The sequence below is a fragment of the Ammodytes marinus genome (assembly GCF_949987685.1).
Source record: "Ammodytes marinus genome assembly, chromosome: 22".
Taxonomy (NCBI): Eukaryota; Metazoa; Chordata; class Actinopteri; order Uranoscopiformes; family Ammodytidae; genus Ammodytes; species Ammodytes marinus.
This window is the reverse complement of record NC_137226.1, coordinates 12,911,293-12,938,678: the sequence shown is the minus strand read 5'-3', so window position 1 is coordinate 12,938,678 and position 27,386 is coordinate 12,911,293. Positions and strand designations below refer to the sequence as shown.

Sequence of the window (27,386 nt, the reverse complement as noted above, 5' to 3'; positions counted from 1 at the left end):
GCAACCTCCCCTACAAAAAAAAAATAAATAAAAAAACATCTCACCGGGTGAGTACCCAAAATGTCAATCCCTGAATGTAGTTTACCATTCTGTGTGAGCTTGGTGGAGCAGAGAAAGCTGGTGATCCAGAAAGACTCTTTGGCGCCTTTGGTTAGAGTCTGGTTGTTGGACGGGAGGTTGGCCTTGGAGAATGGCAGCTTCAGGTAGCGCGAACAGTCTGCCAAGCTGCTGTTCTCCTCACACTGGAGGGGGGGGGGGAAAGAAGGGCAGAAAAGGGAAGAAAAGGACACATTTCGAGAACTGGCACAGGAGATTTATAGCAAAGGGAGTGGAAGAATTGAATATTATCAAAATGTTAAAGCGACTGCTGCATTTTCTATGTGGGTGACTTCTTTTTCAGTGTACACAAATGTCATTGGTGTGTATAATATATCACAGTAGCAGTGCTATGGGCCTTATGTCAGTTATGACCGAACACTTTATCAATCGCAGAACTCTGTGTGTTGTTTTTTGGTAGACTTAATGTGATCCTCCTTCATGCACAGCTGAGGCCCTTTGAGCTCCAAAAGCTACCACATAGTTTGGATTGGTTCTTCCGTCGTCTATTTTGGGTCCAAGCAGAAAACTAGGCCAATGCCAGTTTCATTGAGCTTTTCAGCAACTTCCATCTGGCCTTAGAGTGGGCCCTTTTCCTCCCCTCTCTCTCTCTCTCTCTAAATGCTGGAAACACAAGGGGCAACCGCAGTTGTCCTCTAAAAACTGGGTTGATGCCGATGACAAAAGTAGTATTCTTGTTTAGAAAGAAAAGCCTCACAGTAAAAATAAATAACCAGACTTTCGGCAAACGGCTCTATCTCACTTCCAATCAAATGTGTGTACGCACTCCATGCTTCTCTGTCCGCGGCAGAGCCTGAGGTTTATGTACACACCCTTCGTCTGCAGCTGAGCAAAAGCATGAAGGCTGCAATTATTCTGAATTACACCCAAGACGGTCTTGCAGTATAGCTTTTAACTGATGGTGCTGGCCATTTTATTGGCCTGAGTCCTTTGATGATTGCGGAAAGAAAACTCAGAAAACGAACATAAAGATTGTGCTAAATACAGAGATAAAGACAACTTGGTAAAAAAAAAAGCAAATGTGTCTGTATCTAGTTGTCTATTATACATGTTCCAGAAAAAAAACTTGCAGTAACACACACACACACACACACACACACACACACACACACTGGCAGTTACTTTAAATTCAACCCTACAGCTTGATAACGTTACGTAAGGGAACATTACTCATTTGTACCGTTTGCCTGTAAATGCGAGTGATGTGAGCTGTTTGCCAGCCCATATGGCCAAATGGTGTGATAGACTGAAAGACTGCATTTTCTTCCGAGCAAATTATTCACAAAATCATACATAATGTGTAATATCATCCGACGTAGCCTTGGCAACACCTGCGTTACGCAAAACGGTGAGTGGGTTCACTTGGAGAGCTGAAAGTCAACTGAAGTTTTCTTTTTCTTTTTCGTCCACTCAAATCGTTTGTTTTGACATTGCAATTTTCCTTTTTAAATTCAACGACAAATGTGTCATACAAGGGCCTAATAGGGGACAGGATGGCCCACTCGAATTACACACATCAAGATGAATATCTCTGCAGTATGATGTCCAAGCACTGTGCAGTATGTGTGTGCCAACACTTTTAAAGTCCTTCCAAATCACACAGTCAGTTTGATTCCATGTTTTTTTTTCTTTCCCCCGTTCAAACTTTAAGGTAGAAAGGGTATTGTAGGTCTTACCTTATGGATAATGAGCTCATGCGTGCCATCTGGCAGAGTCCTGCCGTCCTCTTGCATGAGAGGAACAAAGGAGTAGCCAAACAGTTTCTTCTCTCCCTTGTCTTTAGCTGTCAAACAACAACAACACATGGACGTAAGATTGAGTCCAAAACACACCAGTGTGGGCTGTGAGAAAAACAACAAAAAGTGACAGCTCATATAATGAAACCTGTTCTGCCTTTCACAAGATGCAATGGAAAATGACTAAATACAAGTCGATCTGACGCTAAAGTCTTCAGTGCATTTAATTCTACTTAAATTGTAAACTTAACACGCTGAGCTGAAAAGAGAAGACTACCCCAAGCAAACACAGATGCAAAAAGTTAACTTATGTTATAATCGTTGAAAGGCATTCAATAATAAACAACACATAAACATAATGCACGTCGATTGGCCAAACAGGATCTAAACTTTTAGGCGAACCTATACGGTATCATTAACCACAGCCTGCAATAAGTGTATGCTTTCTGAGTGCACCGAACACACCCTAAGTATACTTGCAGTACACCCAACCTCGACCATTGTCCAAAACCTAAAACAATATCTTAAATGAAGGTATTTTTCAGAGTGCTTGATAAACATTAGGCTTCTGTGTTTTATTTATTATTTTGTGAATTATGAACAAAACACAAGTAATTTGATGTATCTGCTGCTTTAGCAATAAAGTGCTAACGTGCCCACAACAGGAAGTATGATGAGCAGCGTTTCCATTTCCTTCCATTGCAACACTAGTGATTCATTAGGCATTGTCTACCAGTCTGTGTGTGTGTGTGCGTGTGTGCGTGTGTGCGTGTGTGTGTGTGTGTGTGTGTGTGTGTGTGTGTGTGTGTGTGTGTGTCTGTGTGTGTGTGTCTCACAGTAAAAGCACTGTATTAAAAACACCAAAAAGAAATTGGCACAGCACCATTGCCATGTTATTGCTGCCTTGCTTTGCTGCGATTACAGCTTTTACAACAGGAAATGTATGGTTTACAAGACTCAGGACTGTAAACTTTTGCTTTTTTTTTGTGTTGTTGTGTGGGGTTCCTTTCGGGCAGGTTTTCCTAATCTATAAACCCCCATAGCCTCAGGCACCAGGAGATTAGGAAAGATTAAGTGGTTACAGTGTGAAACTCAGGCTTAGCTGAGCTTGGCAGACCAGGCACATTGATGTATGATGTAGCGTGAAACCACTGTACTGAATACACAAAGCTATTATATAGTACAATGTAGGAGGCTTGTTAGGAATTCAGGGATTTAGACTCTAGACAGGGGAAGACTTGATGTCTTGATTTCTAATAAGAGGAAAAACTCTGTTGCTGCTGATCCTACAGTTTCACTTGTCGTGTCTATTGCTACATTTTTTAAGTATTCAGAAAACAGCTTTAATGAAACAAATATTGCACTGCTGCCCCTGACGGATCCTTACGGTCCCCTTTAGCACCAATAAGAAACCACACTGCACTCCCCAGAAAAACAAATGAACCATTACTGTGGCTACACAATGAGTGCTCAAACAAGCTAGCATTTAAAAGCATTCTCGTTAAAAAAAAATAGATTTCTGTATTGCCCAATTTTAAAATGAAAGTGTCTGTTAATCAAATCTCTTCAGGCAGGTTGTCCCACAGTTTGGGAGCACTTATAGTGGGTGTGATATGGTTTTGTCAGTTTGTTGCCACCACAGGCTTAAATTGGGCTCTTAATAGGCAGCTTTTGGGGGTAGCAAAGTTAGCCCCTCTGGCAGTAACAAGACTAATATATCGACTGCACACAGCCATGCAGCCCGCCGGCTCGGCTGCAAACGGCATAAAAGTATTAGCTTGTTATGAGAGAGGAGATTGGGCTTTCTCTTCCCCCGTGGGCCCAGATAGAAAGACAGAAATGTAATTTGGTAATAATTTAAGTTTTGTCTCAGGCAGTGACAAGTTGTACAAACTAGTCTTGTTAAGATAAAGCACCAACTTACTTGGAAAATGTTTATTTGAGTGGGGGAAAGAAAATGTGTCAGCCTTTAAAGCTATAGTGTGTATGTTCTGTCGCACCGAAGAGGAATTCTGAGTCATTAGAAAAACACTAATCGGCGCATCTACATTAGGTAAGCCTTCAGTGATCTGCTGATAGAAGGTTCTTGAGCTCCTGCACAAGTGTGGAAACGCTGCCATACTGAAATATGCAGTGAGAGTTTTGTGGAGCTGATAGGCTCAATCAATTTTGTGTCAACTCATATTGACGTTTATTCATATGAACAAGTTACACACTATAGCTTTAACCACTTCTAGATAAATGAAGGTTAACCGTGATCCCGTTCCCACTTACTCGAGCAGTGTCGGAACTCAAAGCGGACGTGCGAGCCCCGAAACATGTCGACGGGGATGGGCAGCTTGATTTGCTCCGCCCATCGGGGGCTGTTGTTGTGGTACAGCACCAAGGAATGGTACTCATCCCCACCTGGTTCACCAGAGCCGGCAGCCACCAGACTCTGAGAAAAAAAAAAGGAAATGGTTGAGTAAAGACAGAGGTGGAGGGGAAGAAAGAAAGAAGGAAAAAAACAGGATGTGAAGACACAGGAAATGAGAGGCCGGGCTGGAGGAGGAAGTAAGGAGCAGACACAAAGGTTGATTTAATGAGTCAATTATTATTATTATTATTATAACCTTTATTTAACCAGGAAAGTCTTATTGAGATTAAAAATCTCTTTTACAAAAGAGTCCTGGCCAAGACAGGCAGCAGCACAGTTAGTTACAGACAATCATTTAAAAACAACAGAGAACATAAAAACAGAGTCACAGTCAGAACATCATCAAACAAAGCATGTACAGACAGAAGAGCCAGCGTCAATACATTAAAACAGATAAGAAAGTATTGAAAGAATGCACGGCTGCACGCCACACAATAACGCCAATAAAGTAGGAGTGAAGTGGATTGATTGTGTGTGTGTGTGTGTGTGTGTGTGTGTGTGTGTGTGTGTGTGTGTGTGTGTGTGTGTGTGTGTGTGTGTGTGTGTGTGTGTGTGTGTGTGTGTGTATTAGAGGGATGCGTGCCATGCGGTGGCAGCAGCAGAGTTATATTTGAGTCTATTTTCTGTCCAAAGGCAAAGCTCAGCGCAGGAAACCACAGCAGCAGACTGTCACAGCGCTGCACCAGAAATGGGCAACACCACTGGAGAGGCACAGCTCCAATCTGGGTCAGCGATATTTAAATGACAGTTGGAGTTTGGCTCCAAAAATAAGACACCAGCTATTTAGAAACAAAATAGTTTACTAAGCACTTAAATAAGGCATTTACTAAATTGAAAAAGTGTTTTGTCCTTAAAGGGGCACTATGTTACTTTGGGTGTGTCAGAGAAGTGAACATTTTCAAACGCATATTCTCAAAACTTAATAAAGAAACTTTCCTCACAGGAGAATTGGATCCCTGGAACACTGTTTGAAGTTAGAAGGTTACCTAAAAGTTAATGTTTCACTGTTGTTGTTTACATCAGCAGGACTTGCAGTTGTGTTTAAAAACATATTCTAGACTCACATTTGGTTGCAAGCGGCTTCAAACAAATACAATTATTGTATGGCTATAGTCTTAATCAATACTAAAAATGAAATATAGAGGAAATGTGTTTTGTAAACTAAGTGCAGGCTCTGCAAATGTCAACAAATCCCCCTCCTGTGAAACTGCATAGTGCAACTTTAAAAAATGATATTTTCCCCCAATGACTTCTTGCAAAATAACAGCTGTGGCATACAGTTTTTTCAACAAGACGAAATGTTTTTTTTTTTACCTTCATGACCTGTCCGTCGATATCCAGCACGTAGACGGTGATCTCTACATTCCGTGCTACACTCTTCCCACCCTTCTCAAACTCGCCTTTTTCCAGTGTGATGTAAAGGTCATTCCTCATCTCTCCTGCAAGGAACAGGGCGGCAAAAAAAAGAGGCAACAAGGGCATTGATTATGCATACGAGCAAGCATAATTAATGACCTAAGCAGCTGGAGGCCAACGCTCAATGCAATGCTTCATGACAGGGGTGGACAGCATTTTACATTAGTAGCATTTAATGATAGATTTTCTGCTGATGTGAAAACCTAAGCCTGAGTTATGACCCTTTGACCACCAGCAGAAGAGATTTAAAAATATGCTGCAAGAAGACTGAGTAGCTTAAATCCATATTCTTTGCAATATTCATATGCTGTTTTTCCCAGGTCAAAAGTGTCATTTTATTAAATAGGAAAAAGGGATAAGTTTTACATTTATCAATAGAAAGTCAGTTCGTGTCAGCCGGTCCGCCAACTGACACAAGTGAGGAACAGGTTGAAAACAAACCCAAAAAAGCAAACTAAAAAAACTGTTACAACTTAGTAGAACCAAAGTCATCAAAGCGCTATCTGCACAACTACATTACATTAAGTTACACATGAAATAGTCTCGCACACACCCAGACAATAATCAACAAACACACAAAGTGAACAAGACCATGTTATTAGGTCAGTTTGGTTTCTGCTTGCATCCACACATTTTAACTAGAACAAAGAACACATACGGACTGGCAGGTGCTTCCTGTCCACCAAGTGTGTTTCTTTTTGTTCAGTTTTGTTGCTTACCAAGTGTTGGTTACAGCAGTGACAAGAGGCCATAATACTCTCGATGGAGAATTACATAAATAAACGATCAAAAACGATGCAAAAGAAGAGATATTGTCTTTTTTTGAACACCTATTCTTCTTCCTTTCGGGAAAACTTGACAACCACAATCCAATGACCTGGGTGCTTTATTGATAGTAACGGCTGATGTAGCCCCAAACCACTAGCTTCGAGCAGAGATAAAAAAAAACTGGCTTCAGAGGTTTGGAAGGCTCACAGATTTTTTCACAAGGTTGTAATCTTCAGTCCCTCAAGTGACATCACTTGAGGCAATGAATCACATTTCACTCCCCGGGCCATCAAAGGCTTTATACAATTTTATTTCAGTAATAATCCACAAAACCTGATAAAAAAAAAATCTTTATTGTATGTAATCTGCAAGTTCCCCTTTGCAACACAGTGATAGCCTTACATGCACCTCAATGATATTATCATGCTCTTGTATCCAACAATAAGCTGCTATATTGTTATATTGGGCGTCAGTGGCGAAGTGGGTAAGGAGGTCACCTCTGGAGTGCAGGGTCGGAGTTTCGATCCCCCGCCAACCATCCACATGTCGAAGTGTCCCTGGGCAAGACATTGAACCCCAAATTGCTCCCTATAGTTAGCTGCTGCTATCGGTGTATGAATGTGTGTGTGATTGGGTGAATGTGTACGAAACAATGTAAAGCGCTTTGAGTCTGTGAAAAACCAGGGAAAAGCGCTATATAAGTGGAGTCCATTTACCATATCTGGCTACTTTTCATTCATATATGCAGATATACGATTATATTAGACAATATACAGTTTAATAATATTCTATAAACATAATGTACACCACTAAGATAAGAGACAACCATGTATCCTGAACATGAAAACAATACAGTCTCTACCCGCACATCCATAAGCTTTTATAATAATCTGTGTGCCAGTGTATGGGAAATATATAACATACAAGCAATCATTGTGGCAGCCTTTTCTTGTCTAGGGGGGCGGGGGGGATAATCTCCGGAAGTAATATTCTGCATTTTGTGTTATAATTGAAACTGAATGTACAATGAGTGGGCCAGGCGCACATCTATTTCCTTCTGTTGGGGAAGTCAAAATGGTGCAAAGCGCTCTGGGTAAGACAGAGGATAGGCCTGTTTCCTCTGCAGCTGAGCTGTGGTCAGACACACCATAAAATATGTTCCCTATATAACCTCTGTGTCTGTGTGTGTGTGTGTGTGTGTGTGTGTGTGTGTGTGTGTGTGTGTGTGTGTGTGTGTGTGTGTGTGTGTGTGTGTGTGTGTGTGTGTACATCATATCTCCATCTCTAGGGTCAACATTGATTTTCTGCTCTTCACAAATGTAACCTAGGCAACATGAAGCCCTCTATATCAACCCATACTGTACACTCGCTTCGCTCACACAGACAGACATACACACACACACACACACACACTAACAAAGAGTGCAGGAAGGCAGACGCACACAAGGGCAGTTTTCTTAATGCACAATAGGAAAAACGGGAAGTGGGTGGGGCTGGAGCAGCCGAAGAAAGAAAACGAGGAGAAAGATATCACATTCAAATGTAGAATCGAGAGACAGAAACGGAGCGAGAGACAGCTACTATAGCCCTGGGGCGGACTTACACAGACAGAGAGGGTGAGAGCACTCAGCGTTAAGGGGTTGGTAGTCAGACGAAGACAAAGAAAGAGACAGTGAACATAAATCTGTGTTAGTGAGGCGCTGGGGGACCAAGAGTCTGTGTTTCCTCTTTATCTGTGTGACCAGACAGCACACCTCACTTATTTTAAAGAACAGCTCTTCTGTGGGAAGAAGAATTTAAAAAAAAAAGTCCCCAGACATTCAGCTTTCATACACAAATGAACCAGAGCTCAGTCAGACAATAGTTTCCCTCTCTGCAATTTCTTTTGAACATACATGTAAACGTGTCCATAGTATACATTTAGTTTCATCTCACATACAAGTGGTTGTGCATGTGTTACAACCAGACCCCATCAAGCCAAGCCGGAGAGGTCTCTGCAGGGGTCTGTGTCATTTACAGAAGCAGCTTTCCACAGAGTGCTGCTTCTTTTCTACCTGAAACAACCTGAATATTTCATCGTTCACGGGGGCACCCTCAGGCGGGATTCAAATATCACTCTCATGCGATAGGCAAGGATGTCAGGTGTTCCCAAGGTAACTGCACCAGCTAATGTAAGGCAGGTCAATGTGTACAATAACAATGCTAGACAGGGTTTCTAGTCGATAAGGAAAGGAGTCATTGAAAGTTTACATATAAATTGAAGTTTTATTACTCCTTCTGATTGATATGCAAAAGTCTTAACCCCCTGTTTATGAGTGTACCTGCTGCCTGTCGGTCCTAGGTTTACGCATGTAATTCATGGGACATGCACGTGGTTACAGCAGTTAGATGAATTTAAGAGAGATACTGTCTGAAATGGTGAATTTGTTTGTCAGCATATATGCATATTAGCAATGCTATGGATAAGATACGTTATTTCAATAATGTCCAGTGAAAGTGTTTAGGAGAAGAAGTGGTTAGAAGATTGATGGCAAAATCAGTTGTGTAGTGTATGTGTTAAAAGGTCCAAATATCTCTATCTTAAGTTAAGGCATTTCCTGTTTCCTGAACTATATAAAACAGTAACCGGCGTATCTTCACTGTAAATAAATGGGAAATTATTTGATAAAACAGGCAGGATTGTTCAAATAATTTAGGATGACTTCTGTTGGTTTGAATTAGCTGTCACTGGTGCACAATGAGACCACCACTGAAGAGCTACTCATAAAAGTAACTCAGTATTGGCTTGATCTTGTATTAATACCATCTAGTAAGTATATATAAGTAAAAATAAAAATCGAAAAGGTGACTTTTTCATGGTGCAGGAATAAAATACTAACCCACCATGGGACCTGAAGAGAAGTTGTCTTTGTTGAGCAATAGGAAAGCTGATGACAGCTGACAACCACGAGGACTACAAACCCACTAGACTGGGGAAGTACTTGAACATAATGAAGGAAGGCAGTGGCTGAAAGTCAACTTGGCAGCACATTATAACATGTGCAAAGGGAGCTTATTGTTGTAGTGTCCTACCTGGCATGATGACGTCAGAGAAGCCCAGTTTCCTGGTGATGGACACTCCTCGAGTGAAGAGGACCATGTACTCTCGTCTCAGCTGCTCTATGTCCCCGTGGAGGAGCTGGAGAGCCACGGACAGACCTTGAAAATAAAAAGCAATAACAATATTCAAAATCTGAAGTGTCATACTCCCATATATATATATATATATATATTTATATGCCTTGATTTCCCCCTCTGACATCCCTTGCCAAAGCCACTCGATTAAAACGCTCAAACTATGTCATTAGCCTATGTCACTACCTCTATAAACAATCTTGTATTAATGAGCTCAGGAAAAAGTCTTCACGAGTGCATATTTTCTCTTTTATTACAGCTGCATCGACTGGCGAACCCAGACAATAACAGTTTTACCTGCCAACAGCAACTGCGTATGGATTGCAAACAGACATACATTTTTAAAAAAAGTTAATAAAAAATTGCTTGCGAGTCATCCCCATCACTTTCTTATGAAGAAGAAATCCTTCGTGATGGCTGTCAGCTCAAATCAATATCCTTATGCAATTACTCAAAATAGTTAAATTAAAGCAGGCCTATTATTAGAAGCTCAGAATGATGTGTGTGTGTGTGTGTGTGTGTGTGTGTGTGTGTGTGTGTGTGTGTGTGTGTGTGTGTGTGTGTGTGTGTATGTGTGTGTGTGTGTGTGTGTGTGTGTGTGTGTGTGTGTGTGTGTGTGTGCATGCTAAATTTGGAGGCCGTGGTGAAATGGTTGATTAGCTGCGAGAGGTTTCAGTCAATGGGAGTCAGGGAGTCAACAAAGTGACGTGACTTGTTAGTGAAATCTGTTAGCAATACTTTGAGATCTGCTGCGCTTCGGTGGTATAGAGCAGTTAAAGGGTTGAGGAAAATAGGATTAACATGATGTGATATGCCTTAGCTTGTGGGCTTTTTTAGGCTGAACAAAAACAACTGCCAAACAACCTGCATAACCCTGTTTTATTAAAGAAACCTGTTTTTGATCATTTACATCCCATAGTTCAGAGGGAGTAAATATATCTTAGTTTTAATAAGTGTCTGTCTGTCTGCAATCAGTGTCAATATCTAAATTAAAAAGTTTGGTCTGAACTGAATTATGACTAAATGTATTGTAGCTAGGCTTAGGCTTTTTAGGGTAGCACAGCTCTGCTCACTACAATCCAATGATGACATCACCAAGTCCACATTAAAATAATAAAATAAAAACACACTCACACACACACACACACACACAAACAGGGCATGACAAGTGACAGAGACACTATACAACCGTCATCTTGTTTAAATAATTCAAAAATAGCACACAGTCCATCAATAGTGTGTGCAACACTGCATTAAGGCCTTTTGGGAAATAAAAGGGGAGTCCCATTAGGTTCTGGGGGAGGGGGATTGGGGTTTTCTTTCTACCCAGGCCTAATCCGCTCTGCCCCTTAATGTGGAGCCTTTGGCACTTATGCACGCGTAAATGAACAAACACAAACACACACACACACACACACACACACACACACAAACACTCAGAGGTTATATAGGGACAAGCACACAGGGTCTTAAAAGCTTCTGCAGGACTACAATTTGGCAAACAAGCTTCATTACTATTCTGCCTGGTAGATGTAGCTGATGCTGACGAAAAAAAAACAAAAAAAAAACAGCATCAACCTTCGGTGTCCTCAGCCCACCCGGCCGGCCCCCACACAAACTCAACAAAAACAGAGGAAAATAAAAGCTCCAAAAACAACCCTCTCAGGGCTGTCGCAGTGCCTACGCTCGCTAGGAGGAGGAGGGAGCTGAATGATCTACCTGGCCTGACTCATACTCTATCTTTCATTAAAGCCCTTTTATGGATTGCTGGGCTACATGTAAACATGTCCTTCTCCTCTCATGAACCCCCTCTCCTCTCCCCTCTCCCCATGATCCAGAAACAAACTAGCGAAGAAAAAATAATAAAGTTATAGTTATAGGTAGTCTCCAAATACATAAACTGCCTCTCCTGCTCTATATTACCCCACCAGCCCACCAGTGTTCGTTATACTTTAAGGGCAGTGCATTCATCTCTCCAACCCTGCTAATTGGCTGCTAATAAGAGACTTCTGGCACAGTGCCAGGTCTGTTTAAAAGGAAAAGCCACACAGCAGGAGAGCTTCAGACACATACTGGGTTCTCACACACACTTGTATAAAGATAGCACAGTAGTGGGCACATAAACATGCAGCAGACGTATACACATAAATGCACATTACGTTATCTCACTCCGCTGCACACTTGTTTTAATTGCCCTCCCGACACCGAGTGTAATAAATTGCGGTCCTTAAATTATGCATGGTGTTCCATTACGCCTGCATTGCCGTTTTTTACAGGGATAAACCGGAGGAGGAGACGCTGACCTGTTTGCTAAAGATCAAATATTTCTCTCCAATTTATACATTCGGTGCCAATCCCAGACAAGTGGCTCAAGTGTTATCTTTTCTGCAATGTCGCTCTGCGGCAGAATAATTGCCCTTTGGGAGGAATTGACTAATATGAGGGTGTGTACCCAGTAAAGATGGGCTGCTGCAAGTGATGTTGCGCGTGGCTGTTCTGAATGTTGGAGAATGAGCACAGAACTGTTATGAAGGTGTGTGGGTTTAAGAACAAAATATTAAGATCTGAGAGTTGGTCTTAGGTTGGCTCAGGGTAGTTGTGAATGTGGATCTTCTTATTAGGCTGTTTGCAAGTGGGGGTTGTTACTGTCAGCAGTGCTATTAAAGTCAGGGCAAACACACACATACTGCATGAGAGAGACATCATTAAAGTGATAGCAGAAGTATAGAAAAAAAAGAGCCAATTGAAGAACTGTCCTTGCTAAGTGAAACTGTAAAAGCGAAATTCAATTTTAATGAATTCCTTTTGGTCCAGACACACACACACATGGTGCTCGTGATACATAAATGAAACCTTATAAGTACTGCTCATTATCTGAACAAGTGGACTTTTTACTTCTACTTTTGTGAATAAGTAAAAGTCTTTCAACTCTGTGAGATCGATGTCAAATTCAGTTAAGCTGTGGAGATCCAATTTCGGAACTAACTCGCTCAAATTATGCACGCCACGGTATTGTGACAAAAGACCCAGAGCTCTCCTCTAATGCACTTTGAAAGAGAAAGCGCTGAGGCAAATTAGGCGTTCGGCTGGTTCAATGTCTTTGGCTTGACAGCTACCCAATAGATAACATCCAAGTGTTTGTGATACACTGCACACAACCTCTTTGAAATCATTCACTTACATGCGTTTACGCTTGTGTGTGGGCCCAGTTTGTGTATGTGTGTGTGCACTGTGCTGTCAAATAACAGCCTTAATCAAACACTTATATGTTGGAATTCATTACGAGAACATGCTTTGAACCCCCTTCCGGTTAATGTTGTTTTTCCTCAATCATTGCTATCATCTTAAAACGTATTGAAGTCATCCGTTATGCATCAAACTCTGAGACTGCATGTAGTATGTCTGACAACAACACAGCCAGTCAAGTGTAGTAAATCACGCTGATAAAAGAACTGGGTTTGGATTATGTTGGAGTCCAATATGATATAAGGAAGGAAGTTAAGTAAAGTGGTTGCATAATATTCTTATGCTGGTTCCATTCCTCTGCTTTGTGTTTTTTTTTTTTGTTTTTTTTTGGCATTTTTATGCTTTATTGATAGTGTAGAGACAGAGTTGAAAATGGGGCAGAGAGGGGAGTGCCCCCCCCCCCCTCTCTGCTTTGTGTTTAATCAGAAAATCATTTAGACTGTCGCACTTATCAGCTCAGCGATGCAAAGCCCACTATCCCATTATTATATAGGACTTCAGCTGGATGTTGCGGTTTTCTTGTAAACCAAACGCACTCGGATAACGCAGACTGTGCTAAATGGCTGTGTGTCATTCAGTTTTAATTACTGCGTCCCTTCCAATCATGCGAGATTATTCGCGATAGACTAGTAGATCGGTCCCACACATTCTCGGTGGTCCTATAACTTCTTCTCCTGACAATGCACTCCATTGACACTCATTATGAATATAACAACAACCTGCAGAAAAGTTTCCTGCAGCAACTTGTATGTGAATCATATTCAAGCCAAACTTGTGACGATCTGTTGCTGATTGCTAATAGTTGGTTGAACATTTACCCCCCCTAGCAGACTAGCTCACACTGTTTGATTCATAATGGAGTGCTCTCTCTTCATTAATATAATTAGTCTATGTCCCACAGAAATCAAGTATGGATTTCATTGTAGAAAAAAAAAACTATTCGTGCATTTTCTTTGACGTTTGAAGAACTGAATGCTCCGACTCCCCGCCAACCTGTTGCTATTGGAAACTGCTGATGCTGTAGTTCAGTGTGATGCGATATGCAGCTATTTCTAATTAAAGGATAATACTCATCCGATTGCATTTGCAACAGAGGACTTCCTGCAGACACAAACATGTCAAAGACCGATCCGCTCCCCTAAAGAGGAACTTGACTACCAAGTAAACGCTGTCCAGACTGACCGGAAGCTGACTATCGCATGGCAAGAGGCCGATGATGCAAGTGAGCTGCTAAATGTGTCCCCACCACAAAATAAAGTGTCTTCTTTTTTTCTTTTGTAAGACACACACTGTGTTACCATCAGATTATTTGTTGCCTGATTTTTGGAAGCAAAAAGTGAACCAGTATATCATCTTAAAACCAAATCAGACAGAGCCTTATATGACAACATTTTGCTTGTTTTATGTCTCAAAATACAAGATGTGCTAAATGTGAGGAAGCAATAAGAGTTTGAGACGTGGTTCTTACCGCTGTTGGAGCCCGACAGGTTGTACCTGGAATTGGCCTTTCTGATGATGTTCTCATGGATCTGGTACCACTCACTCTCAGTGTTACACCTGCGACACAGGAAAATAATAAAATACATTATTTTCTGTCATAGATTGTTTACTTTCAACGGCACTCCACCATGCCACTGTATGTAACGTTTACTGTATGAGTCACTGTAATATGACCCACGCCATTTAATGTCACATAAATCACAGGAAAAGTTATGGGTTTGACTGTGGCTACAATTAAAGACATATTATTTCGTCGTCAGTTATTAATATTTTACAAGGGCAGGTCAGGTCAGGTCAGGTAAAAAACTCAGGACCAAAATTCAGAAAACAAATTCAGTTAAGACCGTTAATGCTAATCCCACTCAAACCTCTCTGGTTTTTCCTGCAGGTACAGAGAAAGTGGTTGTGTTTTAATTCTGACCTAAGTGTTTTTGGCCAGTCGGTGTGATCCAGCTAGAATTTAGGTCAGACTAGTGTGTCACCGGTAGCCTTTCTCTATCCCTCAGAGCTTTGTGTAAACTCGGCTGACCCACAAAGTCCTTTCACTGCCAGTGAGAAAAAGCAGGAAGCCTCTGGATTTCTATTGCTATTACTGTGTTATTTAGTAAGAATACCGGCTATTAAAATGACTCGAATTGAACTGCTTTGAACCCTTTAGAAAGGGAAGTCTAGCCCTATTTTTCTTTGAAGACTGTGGTTGGCATTTAGAAATAAAAACTGAGCTTGAGCTACTTAAGCGACCAGTGACTCATATTAATGAGATAGTTTTGGGAAATGTGCTTTTATACACATGTGGAAAGTGAGATGAGATATGTCTGTTAAATATTAAGCTAACGCCAACATACCTTTAGCTTATTTTAGCATTAGACAACCACTTGTTGTTGTTATATACTTGAATGAAATAAACACATGTAATGTCTTAATTAGTGAGGTTTAGAGCTTCAGTGCGGGTATTCAAATTCGTTTTTTACGGCATAAAAGCGAGAGAGTGAATCGACCAACTATTCCTTTTTCAATTACAGTATATTTGCAAAAATGGATTTAGCATTCCAACACTGGTTGTTTGCCGGGACTTACGCATAAACCTTGAGCAGGTGGTCATCCTTGGAGTCAGCGGTGAGGAGATCAGCGATGCTGATGACGGCACAGCCAAACGGCCGCCTGTACTGTACACTACACAGATTCTTCTTCTCCCCGGCTCCCATTCTCCCTGCGCGCACACACACACACACACACACACACACACACACACACACACACACACACACACACACACACACACACACACACACACACACACACACACACACACACACACACACACACACACACACACACACACACACACACACACACACACACACACACACACACACACACAGAGGAGCATACACAGTCATAACAGAACTGCTATATCAGCCCAAGGGATTTAAAAGACATGCAGTGCTCAGTAGAATAAAGACGCAGCATCCTAACTCCCCACCTATTCTCATGATGTGCACGACAATGTAGACATCTTTTCGCAGGTCGCTGCTCCCCAAATCCTGAAGAGACAGGAAAACAATATTATAGCATCAGTTCCACTCACTGTCAACAGGCTACAGAGCACTGGCTTTAGCTTTATAGCTCTCAGGGTTAATGGAACATGACTTTGAGGTTTAGCTTTATGTAGCTTTAAATTACCCCCAATCAATCTTCGTATAAGCACAAAGTCGTGTTCACTACTTACCACAAATAGCGTGCATTGTCTTTCCGTCTTCTCCGGCGACTTGGGCAACCCGCTCTTATTCAGCTTGACAAAGAACCTTTCACTGTACAAGAGGAGAGAGAGAAAAGGAAGGGAACATGAATTGAGATGAATGGAGGGGGGGTTCAGGAGTGATGGCTGAGTGTCATATAAAACTACTGCATCCAAGCTACTGCTCACAGTAAAACACAGTAAAGATTGGATGAGATGTCAAAAAAAAAGTCAAGCGCTGAAAAGGTGGGGGGCACTGGAGAAAAAAAAACTTCAAAGTTTAATCTGCAGACTGAGGCTTCCCTGAAAGAGAATATGAGGCAGAGAGAGAGAGAGAGAGAGACAGGCGAGAGAAGAGAGGCAGCAGAGAAAAGAGGGATAGAGGGAGAGAGAGAGACAAAAATAAACACAGCTTGAATTATCAAAACCAAATAAATCCCCGACACAGAATGTCTGGAACATATCCGACAACAAGAACATCCATCCGTGTGCGGCTCATCTGCGGCTGGATAAAATATTCAGTGTGCTGTTGCATATCGGGGATGATTCTTCTTCTCCGACACGTTTTTCTTTTTTTGCCCAGATTCTGGACTGTCAGCAAAAAACGGTGATGGGTTAGAACAAGGAAAAAGTACAACCTCAGCCTTATAACTGCCAAGCTGGTTGTCATAAATCTGCCGGTTGTGACAGGGCTAGTAGACGGAGATCATTATTAGAAAAGGTGAATACAGAGAGAAAGAGAGAAAAATGAACGTGGAAAATGTCAAAAACTGAGAGACAGAAATATCATTATGTTATACTGCTGCATTGTTTGTACATTATAAGGAACAGTTTAGTAACTAATGAGCAGTTTTGTCTGACATTATTTACCATAACGGCTAGGCTAATGTATGAGAACAAGTCTATACCCGTGCTACACTAAAGCAAACACATACAGAGAGACAGTAAGATACAAAAAAATATAGAGAGCTACAGACGACATCCTTTAACAGAAATGTTAGCAGTTAGCATTGATTTTTTCAACAATGTTTTATATTTGGGAACGTTTATTTTCAATCCCATTCTTCTGAAAGCTTGAGACACCCAACTTTGATATCATATATTGATTGGGACTATTTTATACCAGGTTTCCAGAGGCTTTAACACTTTGAATTCAACAGCTTCACAAAGCAGGAATAAACTGCCTGGAAATCACAACGCCCCGCAAAACTCCTTCTTTTTTTTTAAAAGCAGGAAATCAAGTGCATGTCGAGGAAAATCAGACAGGACGTACAACACAGATCGCATTTTGGTTCTCTTTGTGCTCTGTCCTTTCTCTCCCTCTCTCTATCTCGCGCACACGCTCAAAGAGAGGCGGTGGCGGCGGAAGCATCCTGCTGGGCCCTGCCTCATCCTGGCTGGCGAGCTAAGGGCTAATCCAGTTAGGTGACTTTCACAGTCCGCCGATAAGCAGAGAGGAAACCTTGTAATGCACCAGCGCCTGACAACCAGCCAAGTAGTGGCTGGCACTGACAGCAGGCTCAGGCGGGCAGTAGGACCAGACACACACAAGGGTGAAAAATACCCAACAGTTCCGATTTAACTTCATAATCGCAAAACAGAGGTGGTGCTACAATGAATTGGAATGTTTTATCACTAATGTAACTTAGTCTGAGCTAATCAAAGCTATTTCTACAAGCTCAATAACGTTAACGTGCCATGGTGGTGTAAATAAGAGGCTGCTTCCTGCACTGTTATTCAGTGTTTTGTGTATGTAGGGCAGTGGGCGCTCACGTTTTAATTAATTAAGCTCCTGATTATTAATTATACAAATGGTTGTGGGTTTTTTTCATACATGTATTCCTTCAGCCGAGTTTCTCCTTGAATTGTCGGTATTGGAATGAACTAGTCGAGAAAAGCCAATTTGATTTAGATGTAGTTGTTCCTCATTAGCTGCACTATGTAACTGTCCATCCCATTTATCCAGCCATACGGAGACAGATTCCTATGCATCAGACGGGGGAGACTCGGGCACGCTTTCCCAAACCCTAATTAGTGCGGTATTGTTGAAAACCCCAACTGCCAATTAACAGCCACTCCTGCGAACATGCTCACACACACACACACAGAGAGACTTATCCTTATACTTATATCTATGTGAGGACCCTCATTGACATAATGCATTGCGTAGCCCCTTACACTAACCATCACAACTAAATGCCTAACCCCGATCCTTACACTCATCCTAACCTAAACCTTATTCTAACCTGACCCCTAAAATCTAGATTTTACCATCAAAGAAGAATTGGGGAGCAGGCAAAATGTCCTCGCTTTCCAAAAATGTCCTCACTACGATGGTTAAAAGCCTAAATTGGTCCTCAAAAAGATGCCAATACCAGTACACTCACAGTCTCTTACACACCCTCCCCTGCCACAAACCGATTCCTCTCCCTCACAGCTGCAGCGTGTTGATCACCCGAGCTTAGAGGACCGGAGTCCCCCAATGGGACCTTATCTCCCTCTATCACCGCTCGCATTAACATAACATGAATGGCCGATCTCCCTCCCCTCTGGGCCCCTACCGCGCGCTATTCCCTCTCCTGATATCGATGATTGCATTGGGAAGCCGTGTGCTCGCTTGACGAGGGGGCGGGGGATGGGGAGAGCGAGCGACTGGCGTGTAAAACACTGGATAAATTAACTGCCACCGATGCCTCCCACCCCTCAGCCCGAACAAGCTAAATCTATCCCAAGAGGCAGAGCTGAAAAAGAGGAGAAAATGACTCCACAACAGAGCGGCAATGGAATACTTGACCAAATACACAAACAATAGACAAGACAGTGAACCAAAAACACAAATCGGGCGACGAAGAAAACACACCCACCCACCCACCCACCCACCCACACACACACACACACACACACACACACACACACACACACACACACACACACACACACACACACACACACACACACACACACACACACACACACACACACACACACACACACACACACACACACACACACACACACACACACACACACACACACACACACACACACACACACGTCCAGTCGTCCACGGGTGACCTTATTAGAGTAACGCTGAGTTGGGTATTCATATTGTTGTTGTTAATGTGTGCGTTTGATCTGGAATAGCCTCAAAAGTTAGAGGGCAGTAAGAGTAACAGGGTCATGTGTGAACATGGTACAGTATGCCACAGTGTGTGTGTGTGTGTGTGTGTGTGTGTGTGTCGCTGAAAAGCCAAACAAGGAGTTTGTATTGAACACAAAGAAGCTGCCATGATACACAGGGGCTGTGGTGTTGGCATGGTACCGAGACAACGGGTCGGACCCCCATCTGGTCTCCAAAACCCACGAACACATATATACACAAACCCACACACACACACACACACACACACACACACACACACACACATCGAAACCACCAGCCCAGAGGGAAGCGTCGAAATGGCTCCATGCCAGGCATCTTGCGCAAATCCATTTGTGTGTGTGTATGTATGTGTGTGTCCATTTGTGTGTGTGATAGACGGTGAGAGACAAATTTGGCGAGCTGCCATTGCGAGCTTTTCCTCGAAGACAGAACTGCTAAGGCACAATGGTCAGAGCCTATGAATGCCTTTATCCCCCAAAACTGATAAAAAAAATAGAACAATTAGCTGATTTAGGAAAAAAAGAAAAAAGATCAACAAAGAAAAATAGAGCCTTATATCGCTTTGCTATTATCATTTGTTGTCATTTGTTGTGAATAACCATAGCACATGCGATTTGTATTGTACGTTTGAAGGATTATCTTAACAACTAAAGCCGTCTTCAAATCCACTTCAGACTAATGAGCCAACTCACCATGTCTCATTACTCCTACCTGGCTCAGATAAAGGAGGAAGAAGACAGACAGAAAAAAAGCATATTAAAATATACTTGAAAGCGCTTCTGATTCACTGATAGAATACATGCTGAGAGCTTATGTATACACATGTGGATCTTATTTGTTCACGAAAAAAAAAAGCTGTGTACACTTCCAGTGGAGCTCTTTTCTTCAGTACTATTATTCTAAGTGTGGTGAAGGAATCCACAGTCTCCATGCGAGGTTAACAGAAACCTAGGTCAACCAAGTTTGCACTACAGTTTGACTTTGTTACAGCAATGTGATGAATAATGAATAGGACTTCAATGGAAGCAGTAGGGGGAGTTACTTTGTGTGCAGCGAAAGAAAATAATAAAACAGCGAGTTCCAATCAATGTCTCCCGATCACTCTGATGTGACCGTGTGGGGCGTCGTGTCGAAACACAAGCATGACTTATCAAAAGAAGTTTGTGCGGTGCCATGGCTCATTTTTCAACCCACTCGTTTATGTCTTGCCTGACGAATCTACTTGTTTGTGACATGCAATGGAATTTATTTGCTTTGAACTATAAAAAACGGAGTTAAAACACAAATGTGGATGTGGGTATGGGTGTGTGTTTGTGTGTGTGGGTGTGTGTGTGCGCGTCAGAATTTTCAAGTGACGTGTGCAGACTCCCAGGGCGTTTGGGCTCTTTTATGTGGACAGCACTGACACATCTTATATGGTTAAAACCAAAATAAAAGCATGGCGTTAGTTACCCACTTTTATGAGTGTTGGGTGTGTACTTTAACAACCTGCTTTAATAAATCTTCATGAATGTAATTAGAGCAGGCTCCTTGACATTAGAAGGGGCAGACATTCGTTATTGTCCCCCCGGCAATCACCGGTCCACCTCACACTTACACTTACATTGCCATGGGCTCTGCTTTCAAAAGACATCAGAAAAACATAAGAGCAGTGCAGCTTCGTTAACATGCAAACAACGCCGCCAAAGCATACAACAACCAGACTGATGGTAATTTTTTAAACTAAAAATATAGAGCCACAAAAATCACAGTTATACCTACACAACTGTACTAGAGCTCAACAGTGTGGTTCTGGAAGTTAAAATCCCATTCATATCCTCCACAGAGGATTTGATTATTAGCCATAATGTCATACTATGAGCTACCCTTGTGTGGAACAATGGTATATGCTCCCTGAATATGACATAGTTTTACATGATATCAACCCCCTTATATGAAAAACAAGTTTTATCCCGATCTCAGTGAGAAGAACTACACTACCCATCCTCTAGTGACACAGCGACGTCTCTGATTGGTGGAGCCAAAACTATTGTTATAAGGAATTGTTATACTGTCAATGGAGGTTTGTGTGTACCTGAGTGGTCGGTTCTCCCGTCCGTCATAAATGTGGAAGAAGACTTCTAGCTCCTCCCCCAGGTTGGCGCTGGTCAGGCTCTTCATGTGGACGAAGAGGTGATGTGTGCTGGCGGGCGTAGGGGTCTCCTTCTTACGATGCCGGTGTTCCATCTGCAGAGGAGACCAGAGCGTTGTTTTAAGACTGATCACTTTCCCTAATGCTAATCTGAACGGGGGAAATTTTGACGTATTTCGTAGATTTATTACGCAACTACACAGGACTGCAACATTTGAATAAATAAAACATCCCTAAAAAAAATACATTGCATGGATGCATTTGGAAAGGTTAAAAAAAATTAAGACATCCCTAAGCTCTTAATCCCAAAATATCCTCATATGCAGGATCAAAGCTCTGTAGTTCAGATCAAATACAGTTAATACCAGTGGAAAAACAAAAAACGTGTGCTAGCATCGCTTTTAATACCGGCCAATCACATTCAAGAGCTGCTGTATATTATATTAAGTGTTAGGTCTCCAAGTCAAAGACACATAATATCCCTTTGAGACACTTGAGTGTTGGGACTGTATTACTACTTGTTCAAGCAGAAAAGAAGACCCATAAGGTATGAAAGCACCAACACCTTATTTATTTACCTCAAGCATTTATCTTAACAAAGGCTAATTATATTACTTGACATGAAGAAATAATGGTGTTGTGGTACGCATCCCAATAAACCGGTTGCTTAATCTTGGAAAGAGGAGCCCTGAAATTCACATTGTATATAAATGCAAGCACAAAGTCACATCTCTGCGTATGGTAATGCATTGGCACATTACATGCTAGAATAAGTCAATCTTTAAATAGAAGCGATCAATAAAAGTCTCACGCGGTTTGGTGCACTCGTTTTAAATTCAAACCAGCTTATCATATACACATTAAAGCTGTGTTTATGAGAGCTTCATCCTAATCCGCTGTCAACATCCAAAAATACAAGGACAAATACACACATACACACACAGAGCAGCACCAGATGGCACGTAGCGCTCCTGCCAAATTGTGCTCCATATTTGCTTCTGTAGTAGGATGTAAAGGGATGGGGAGGGGGAAAAGAGAAATTGCAAGGGCGAAGTGCAGCAGGAGTATTAACACACACACACCTAAAAAGAAATTGCTACCAATCATCTCCAAAAGCATACTTTAGAGCAGATACCAGCATATGTATAAGGGGAAAATAAATATTGGAACCCTCTCAATGGAGTATTTATATAGAAATAGGTTCCAATTTTGAGAAATCATCTTATTCGCTTTATTGACAAGTTACATGAGAAAAGGTAAAGCACTATGCTGAACACTAAATATGTTACAGCAGCCGGTTAGCATAGCTAAACTTAGCTATTAAAAGTCAAGATGCGAACACAAACCAAAATGTGCAAACATGGATGATCTGAAATCTAATGCTAGGAAGATCCAAGGCTGCAATGTTTGGAAACACACCGAGGATTGATCACAAAGCCTGTGTTCCAATAAGCATGCTTCCATGCTATTTATTTATATATTAACCCTGATGTCCTACTACATTTGGCAATGTGCAAACCAACATGCTTTTTTGGGCTGTACAGGCCAACACTCCCCTGCAGCAGAAATGGTGTCACATTTACCGAGCCATAGAGAGAGAACAACCAGGGAATTGACAGATAAAAAGGAAGAGGGTCAAAGTTCAAGATGTAATGTTATGACTTGATAGTATGTCCTAAGTGTAGCATACATACTGCATACAAAGTACATACGTTTTAAGGACAGCTACAGGTTTTTTTTTAAACACAGGGCAAGTGATGATAATACTGCTTTGACAAAAAAAAAGCATCAAAATGCTTAGCGGCAGTATTTCAGAGAAGGTGTACGTCTCCTGAAAGCTGACATTCCGGCCAGAGTGATAAGTGAGGCAAACAAGAGACCCCCTGGAGAGTAAGAAACCAATCTAAAATGTGTTGGCTGTACTATAAATACAAACATATGAGAAAAAACCACTAACATGGTCCTCGGAGACTTTAAGACACGCTTGCCAATTATACCACAAATCCTTCTACAATTGCAATATCTGTCAAATTGATGAATATGTTTTTGCTTTGTCATGACTGCTCTGCCCTTTTCTTTCCAAGTTACGGGGAAAAAAACACCCTTGAGAATGATCTAATGACAAGGATCCCACTTTCTCTACACAACCAGGGCTGAGTTCCTGGGGTTTTTTTTTTTGACGCAGAATGACTAGGTCTGGGGTAGGCCTAATTTATGCTGTGGGATTTTATTACGAGGTTTATTTTCAGTGTGTAATTTTAAAGCTCCCCGGTGGGTCACAGTCAGTGTGTGGTTGTATGACATGCTTCGGCATGACTAGACACAAAGGGTAAATACATGACAGGCTGGCAGCCCTGGTGCTGGCAAAACAAAATGCTATGGGGAGGCTGGACAGAGACAGATATAGCTGAACAGAACAGGGACAACATGACCGTGTGTGTGTTTGCCCAACCGTCCTGTTATTGTTCACTGTGTAATCTTTTCTTAAACAGCATGGAGTGACTGTCGATCTACAAGGAGCTTCTAAAAAAAGAAGAGAAGGGGTCAAAGCGAGGCCAGGGTAGAACTTATGTTCTTTCTACATCCCTCCATCAGAGCTTGCCTTTCATCACACACTTCTACATCCATATTTAAGCCTCTTTCTTTATCCCTCTCTGCTAAGCTGTTGGGAGGGAGAACTTGTGTGACACAAGGAGGAAGGAAGAGAGATACGCGTGTGGCTTTTAAGCGTGTCTCTATTGGCTTTGCTCGATAACTGAAGTAGGAAATTCTACAAACCAAATGTCTGAGTGCAGGCCTAAGCAATCCATCACTGTTGTCTGATCCGCCAATATTAATGAACTCAGTGCTCTGGGATATAAACTACTGGTCTGCTGCTCACACTGTGTTCAACTCACTCTCCAAGGGGTTTGATCATTGAAGCCGGTTCGCCCTCGCAGCAAAGACAAATTTAGCAACTGATCAGACTTAGCATGGCACTAGGGAGCAAATTAAGGATTTGATTAAGGGTTTCCACACTTAAAAGCTTCTAGCAAATAAGTTGCTTCAAAAGGGGGTCTGTTTTCAAAGTCGAGTCAAATCAGTCCAGTAGAAATTTGGCCCTTAGAGGCGGAGTCAGCGATTCAGGAGAACGCTTGTTGTCAACATCACTTTGGCAATATCAGCGAGTATTTCCCCACAATCTGCTACCTGTCTGTACTGTGCGCGAGCTGAACTGTCTAGGCTGTGTACATTGGCATGTTGCTAGCTAACATCACTGGATTGTTCTTTTCAGATCACACACAGTACGGACAGGTAGCGGATCGTGAGGAGATATTCATTGATTTTGACAACAAGCGTTCTCCAGAATCGCTGACTCCACCTTTAATCCCAACAGACAAAAGGAACTCTTTGCTCCTAGGACTCTCTGACTGTTTTTTAAAGTTGCAGAAACAGAACCAAGTTCTAAACCAAAACCTTATTATTACCATTTGGGTATATGGCAATTGTTGGCAGAGCAACACAACTTTTTTTTTTTTTTTTTAAGATATTTTTTGGGCATTTTTATGCTTTATTTGATAGTGCAGAGAGACAGAGGTGAAATGGGGCAGAGAGGGGAGTGACATGCAGAGAGCGACCGCGGGTGGGAATCGAACCCGGGTCTTGCCCCCTGAGCAACACAACTTTGCAAGAAACAATACAGTAACCCTTTGAGACTCTACGTTAGAATAGAAATATAAAGAAGCAAGCTGGTTAACTGCAAAGGCGAGCAATCACTAAGAGAAATTATAATGCGGAATATTCATGACATCCTATTATACATTTCTTTACTGGAACTAAGAGAATATATTGAGTTGTTATGGTGAACATGTTGGCAAACAGATGCCTATTTATACATCCAGCAAACACAAAGCGACATTAGCATTCATATTATTTTCATTTTTTTTAACGTGACATAAAGTAAGGCTAATGTGCAGCTGCTCCTCAACTCCTGAGGGAAGTGTAAGGATCTTTTGGGAAGGTAAATCCACCAATTTGTTCTCTAGGCAGCTATGCGCTAACTGTTTCACTATTGTTGTTGGGTGCTGGTCAGATGGTAGGGTTACGGTGGGGATGTAGTATGCAAGCTAAAACAGCTGCTTGCTGTGGCTGGAAACACGGTGAAGTGAACTAACGTGGTAAAGTTGCAAGCATTAAAACGAAAAAAAAAATGCCAAAAAAAGAACTTAAATTCTGCATAGAGCTCAGGGGATCTGCAGAGACAATTTTTTTGAATTTTCTTTTTTTCTTAATGGCAACAAATGGCATTGGAAATGGAATCATACTCTTATATAGTCCACGTCATACTTGATTTAAAGCTCTCCTATTCAATGCACTGAATGTCTTTCCTCTGTCCTTCTCAGTTTCCTCTTTGTTTCACACCGGGCAGATATCTAATAAATCCTTGACACAATGCAGCAGTCGGGCCACAGTTTCCCACAGTAACACACACACACGGTAATCCCCATCTCAATTTAATTAAGCTACACTGCAGCAGCACAGCACAATACAGACACAAAGCACGGCTCTCATAAACAGAAGATCTCGCGGAAAAATATTGATGTAGTTCAGACTGGATATGAGGGCGAGCTGTGTGTTGGTCTAATGTGTGTCTGTCTGATGTACATGGATGCTAGCTCTTTTATCATCTCAGAATTGGGGAATTGCAGTCATTTGCTCATTTTGTACGCCATTTAATAGAGGTACATTAAGCTCTCATGCTGCTTTGCCTGCCTTTGTTTTGACTAACAAAAAAAAGAAAAGGAAACAAATAGATTAAGAGCTCCAATTACCCCAGCGAAAGGAAAGGCGTCACAATGTGTGTGTGTGTGTGTGTGTGTGTGTGTGTGATACAATTCTCCCTGCACTGTATCGTGGCAGAGAAGTGGTTGCCACGGTAACAGCGGTTGGGGGGCATGGAGGAGAATGGAAAGGTGGGGAAAGCAGGGAGCAAACAGTAGGGGAAGGAAGGAGAGAATGAGAGAGAGAGAGAGAGAGAGAGAGGTATGGAGACAAATGGAAGAATAATTCAACAACAGGAGGCCAGTGTAGTCCATTGAGTGGCTAACGCGGTTTGTTCTACTGCCGTGAAATACTGAGAAGAACTCGCAAAGGTTGTGTCAATGATGGACTGCCTCCCATCTCAAGGGGTTAGCTGGATCTGAGTGAAGACTGAATGAACAATACTGGTTAACCATCCCTCAGCTGTCTAGTGTGATCAGTTAAAGGAATGTTCTGTATAAAGCACATTTTTTTTTCTACACAAATAACAACTTTCTGTTGTGTAAAAATGCTTTAATGGCAACACACTGCATAAAGACAGTGCAACTATCCATCCAGCCGTCCATTATCGACACCCACTTATCCAGTTACACAAGGACACTTGAACGGATGCATTTCAGCGCCCTGCTCCCTGAGTGAAGTGCAAACAAAGCAGTTAAACGATTTCACAAGGTATAGCCAGCAGACCACTCACTCACCAGTCTGTAAAGCTCCGTGACGCTGATTTCATCCGGGTCCACCATGCTGAACTCTCGCCTGGGCACCAGGTCCAAACCCAGTTGCCTGTGACACAAAGATGCATATAGTAAACGGCACACATAAGGAGGGATACATAGGGATGAGACACATAGCACATGTATTACAAGTGGACAAACGCACACGAGCACACACACACACACACACACACACACACACACACAAACCTGTGCTTGCTGTCAGCCAGTATCCCTCTAAATAAACCTGACGGATCATCCTCTTCTCTAAAGAACAGATGAAAGAAAAATGTCCTCTCCTGCTCTGCCAGCTGTCCTCTTTATCCTTCTACCTCTCTCCATCCCTCAACCCCTCTTCCATGTCCTCCCCCCAACCCCAAATCCTTCCTCCTTCTCTTACTTCTTATCCTAATCTAGGCCGGGCCCATTTTAGTGGGCCAAAACGCTATGGAGTGTGCCTCCTTGTCA

The 27,386-nt window shown here is 42.0% G+C and overlaps 1 protein-coding gene across 1 annotated transcript in view; it reads right to left on the bottom strand.

The window, feature by feature from the left end:
• The window catches only part of dock4b (dedicator of cytokinesis 4b), a 114,374-nt gene that overhangs the window by 48,714 nt on the left and 38,274 nt on the right, over nt 1–27,386 (bottom strand). Inside the window, exons 7-17 of the mRNA XM_080051128.1 lie at nt 26,904–26,988; nt 21,349–21,500; nt 16,103–16,184; nt 15,857–15,917; nt 15,451–15,583; nt 14,342–14,430; nt 9,526–9,651; nt 5,584–5,708; nt 4,128–4,290; nt 1,794–1,900; nt 86–242 (exon numbers count right to left, since the gene is read on the bottom strand). Of these exons, the coding sequence (XP_079907254.1) occupies nt 86–242; nt 1,794–1,900; nt 4,128–4,290; nt 5,584–5,708; nt 9,526–9,651; nt 14,342–14,430; nt 15,451–15,583; nt 15,857–15,917; nt 16,103–16,184; nt 21,349–21,500; nt 26,904–26,988 (1,280 nt within the window). The remainder of the gene's footprint in view (nt 1–85; nt 243–1,793; nt 1,901–4,127; nt 4,291–5,583; nt 5,709–9,525; nt 9,652–14,341; nt 14,431–15,450; nt 15,584–15,856; nt 15,918–16,102; nt 16,185–21,348; nt 21,501–26,903; nt 26,989–27,386) is intronic.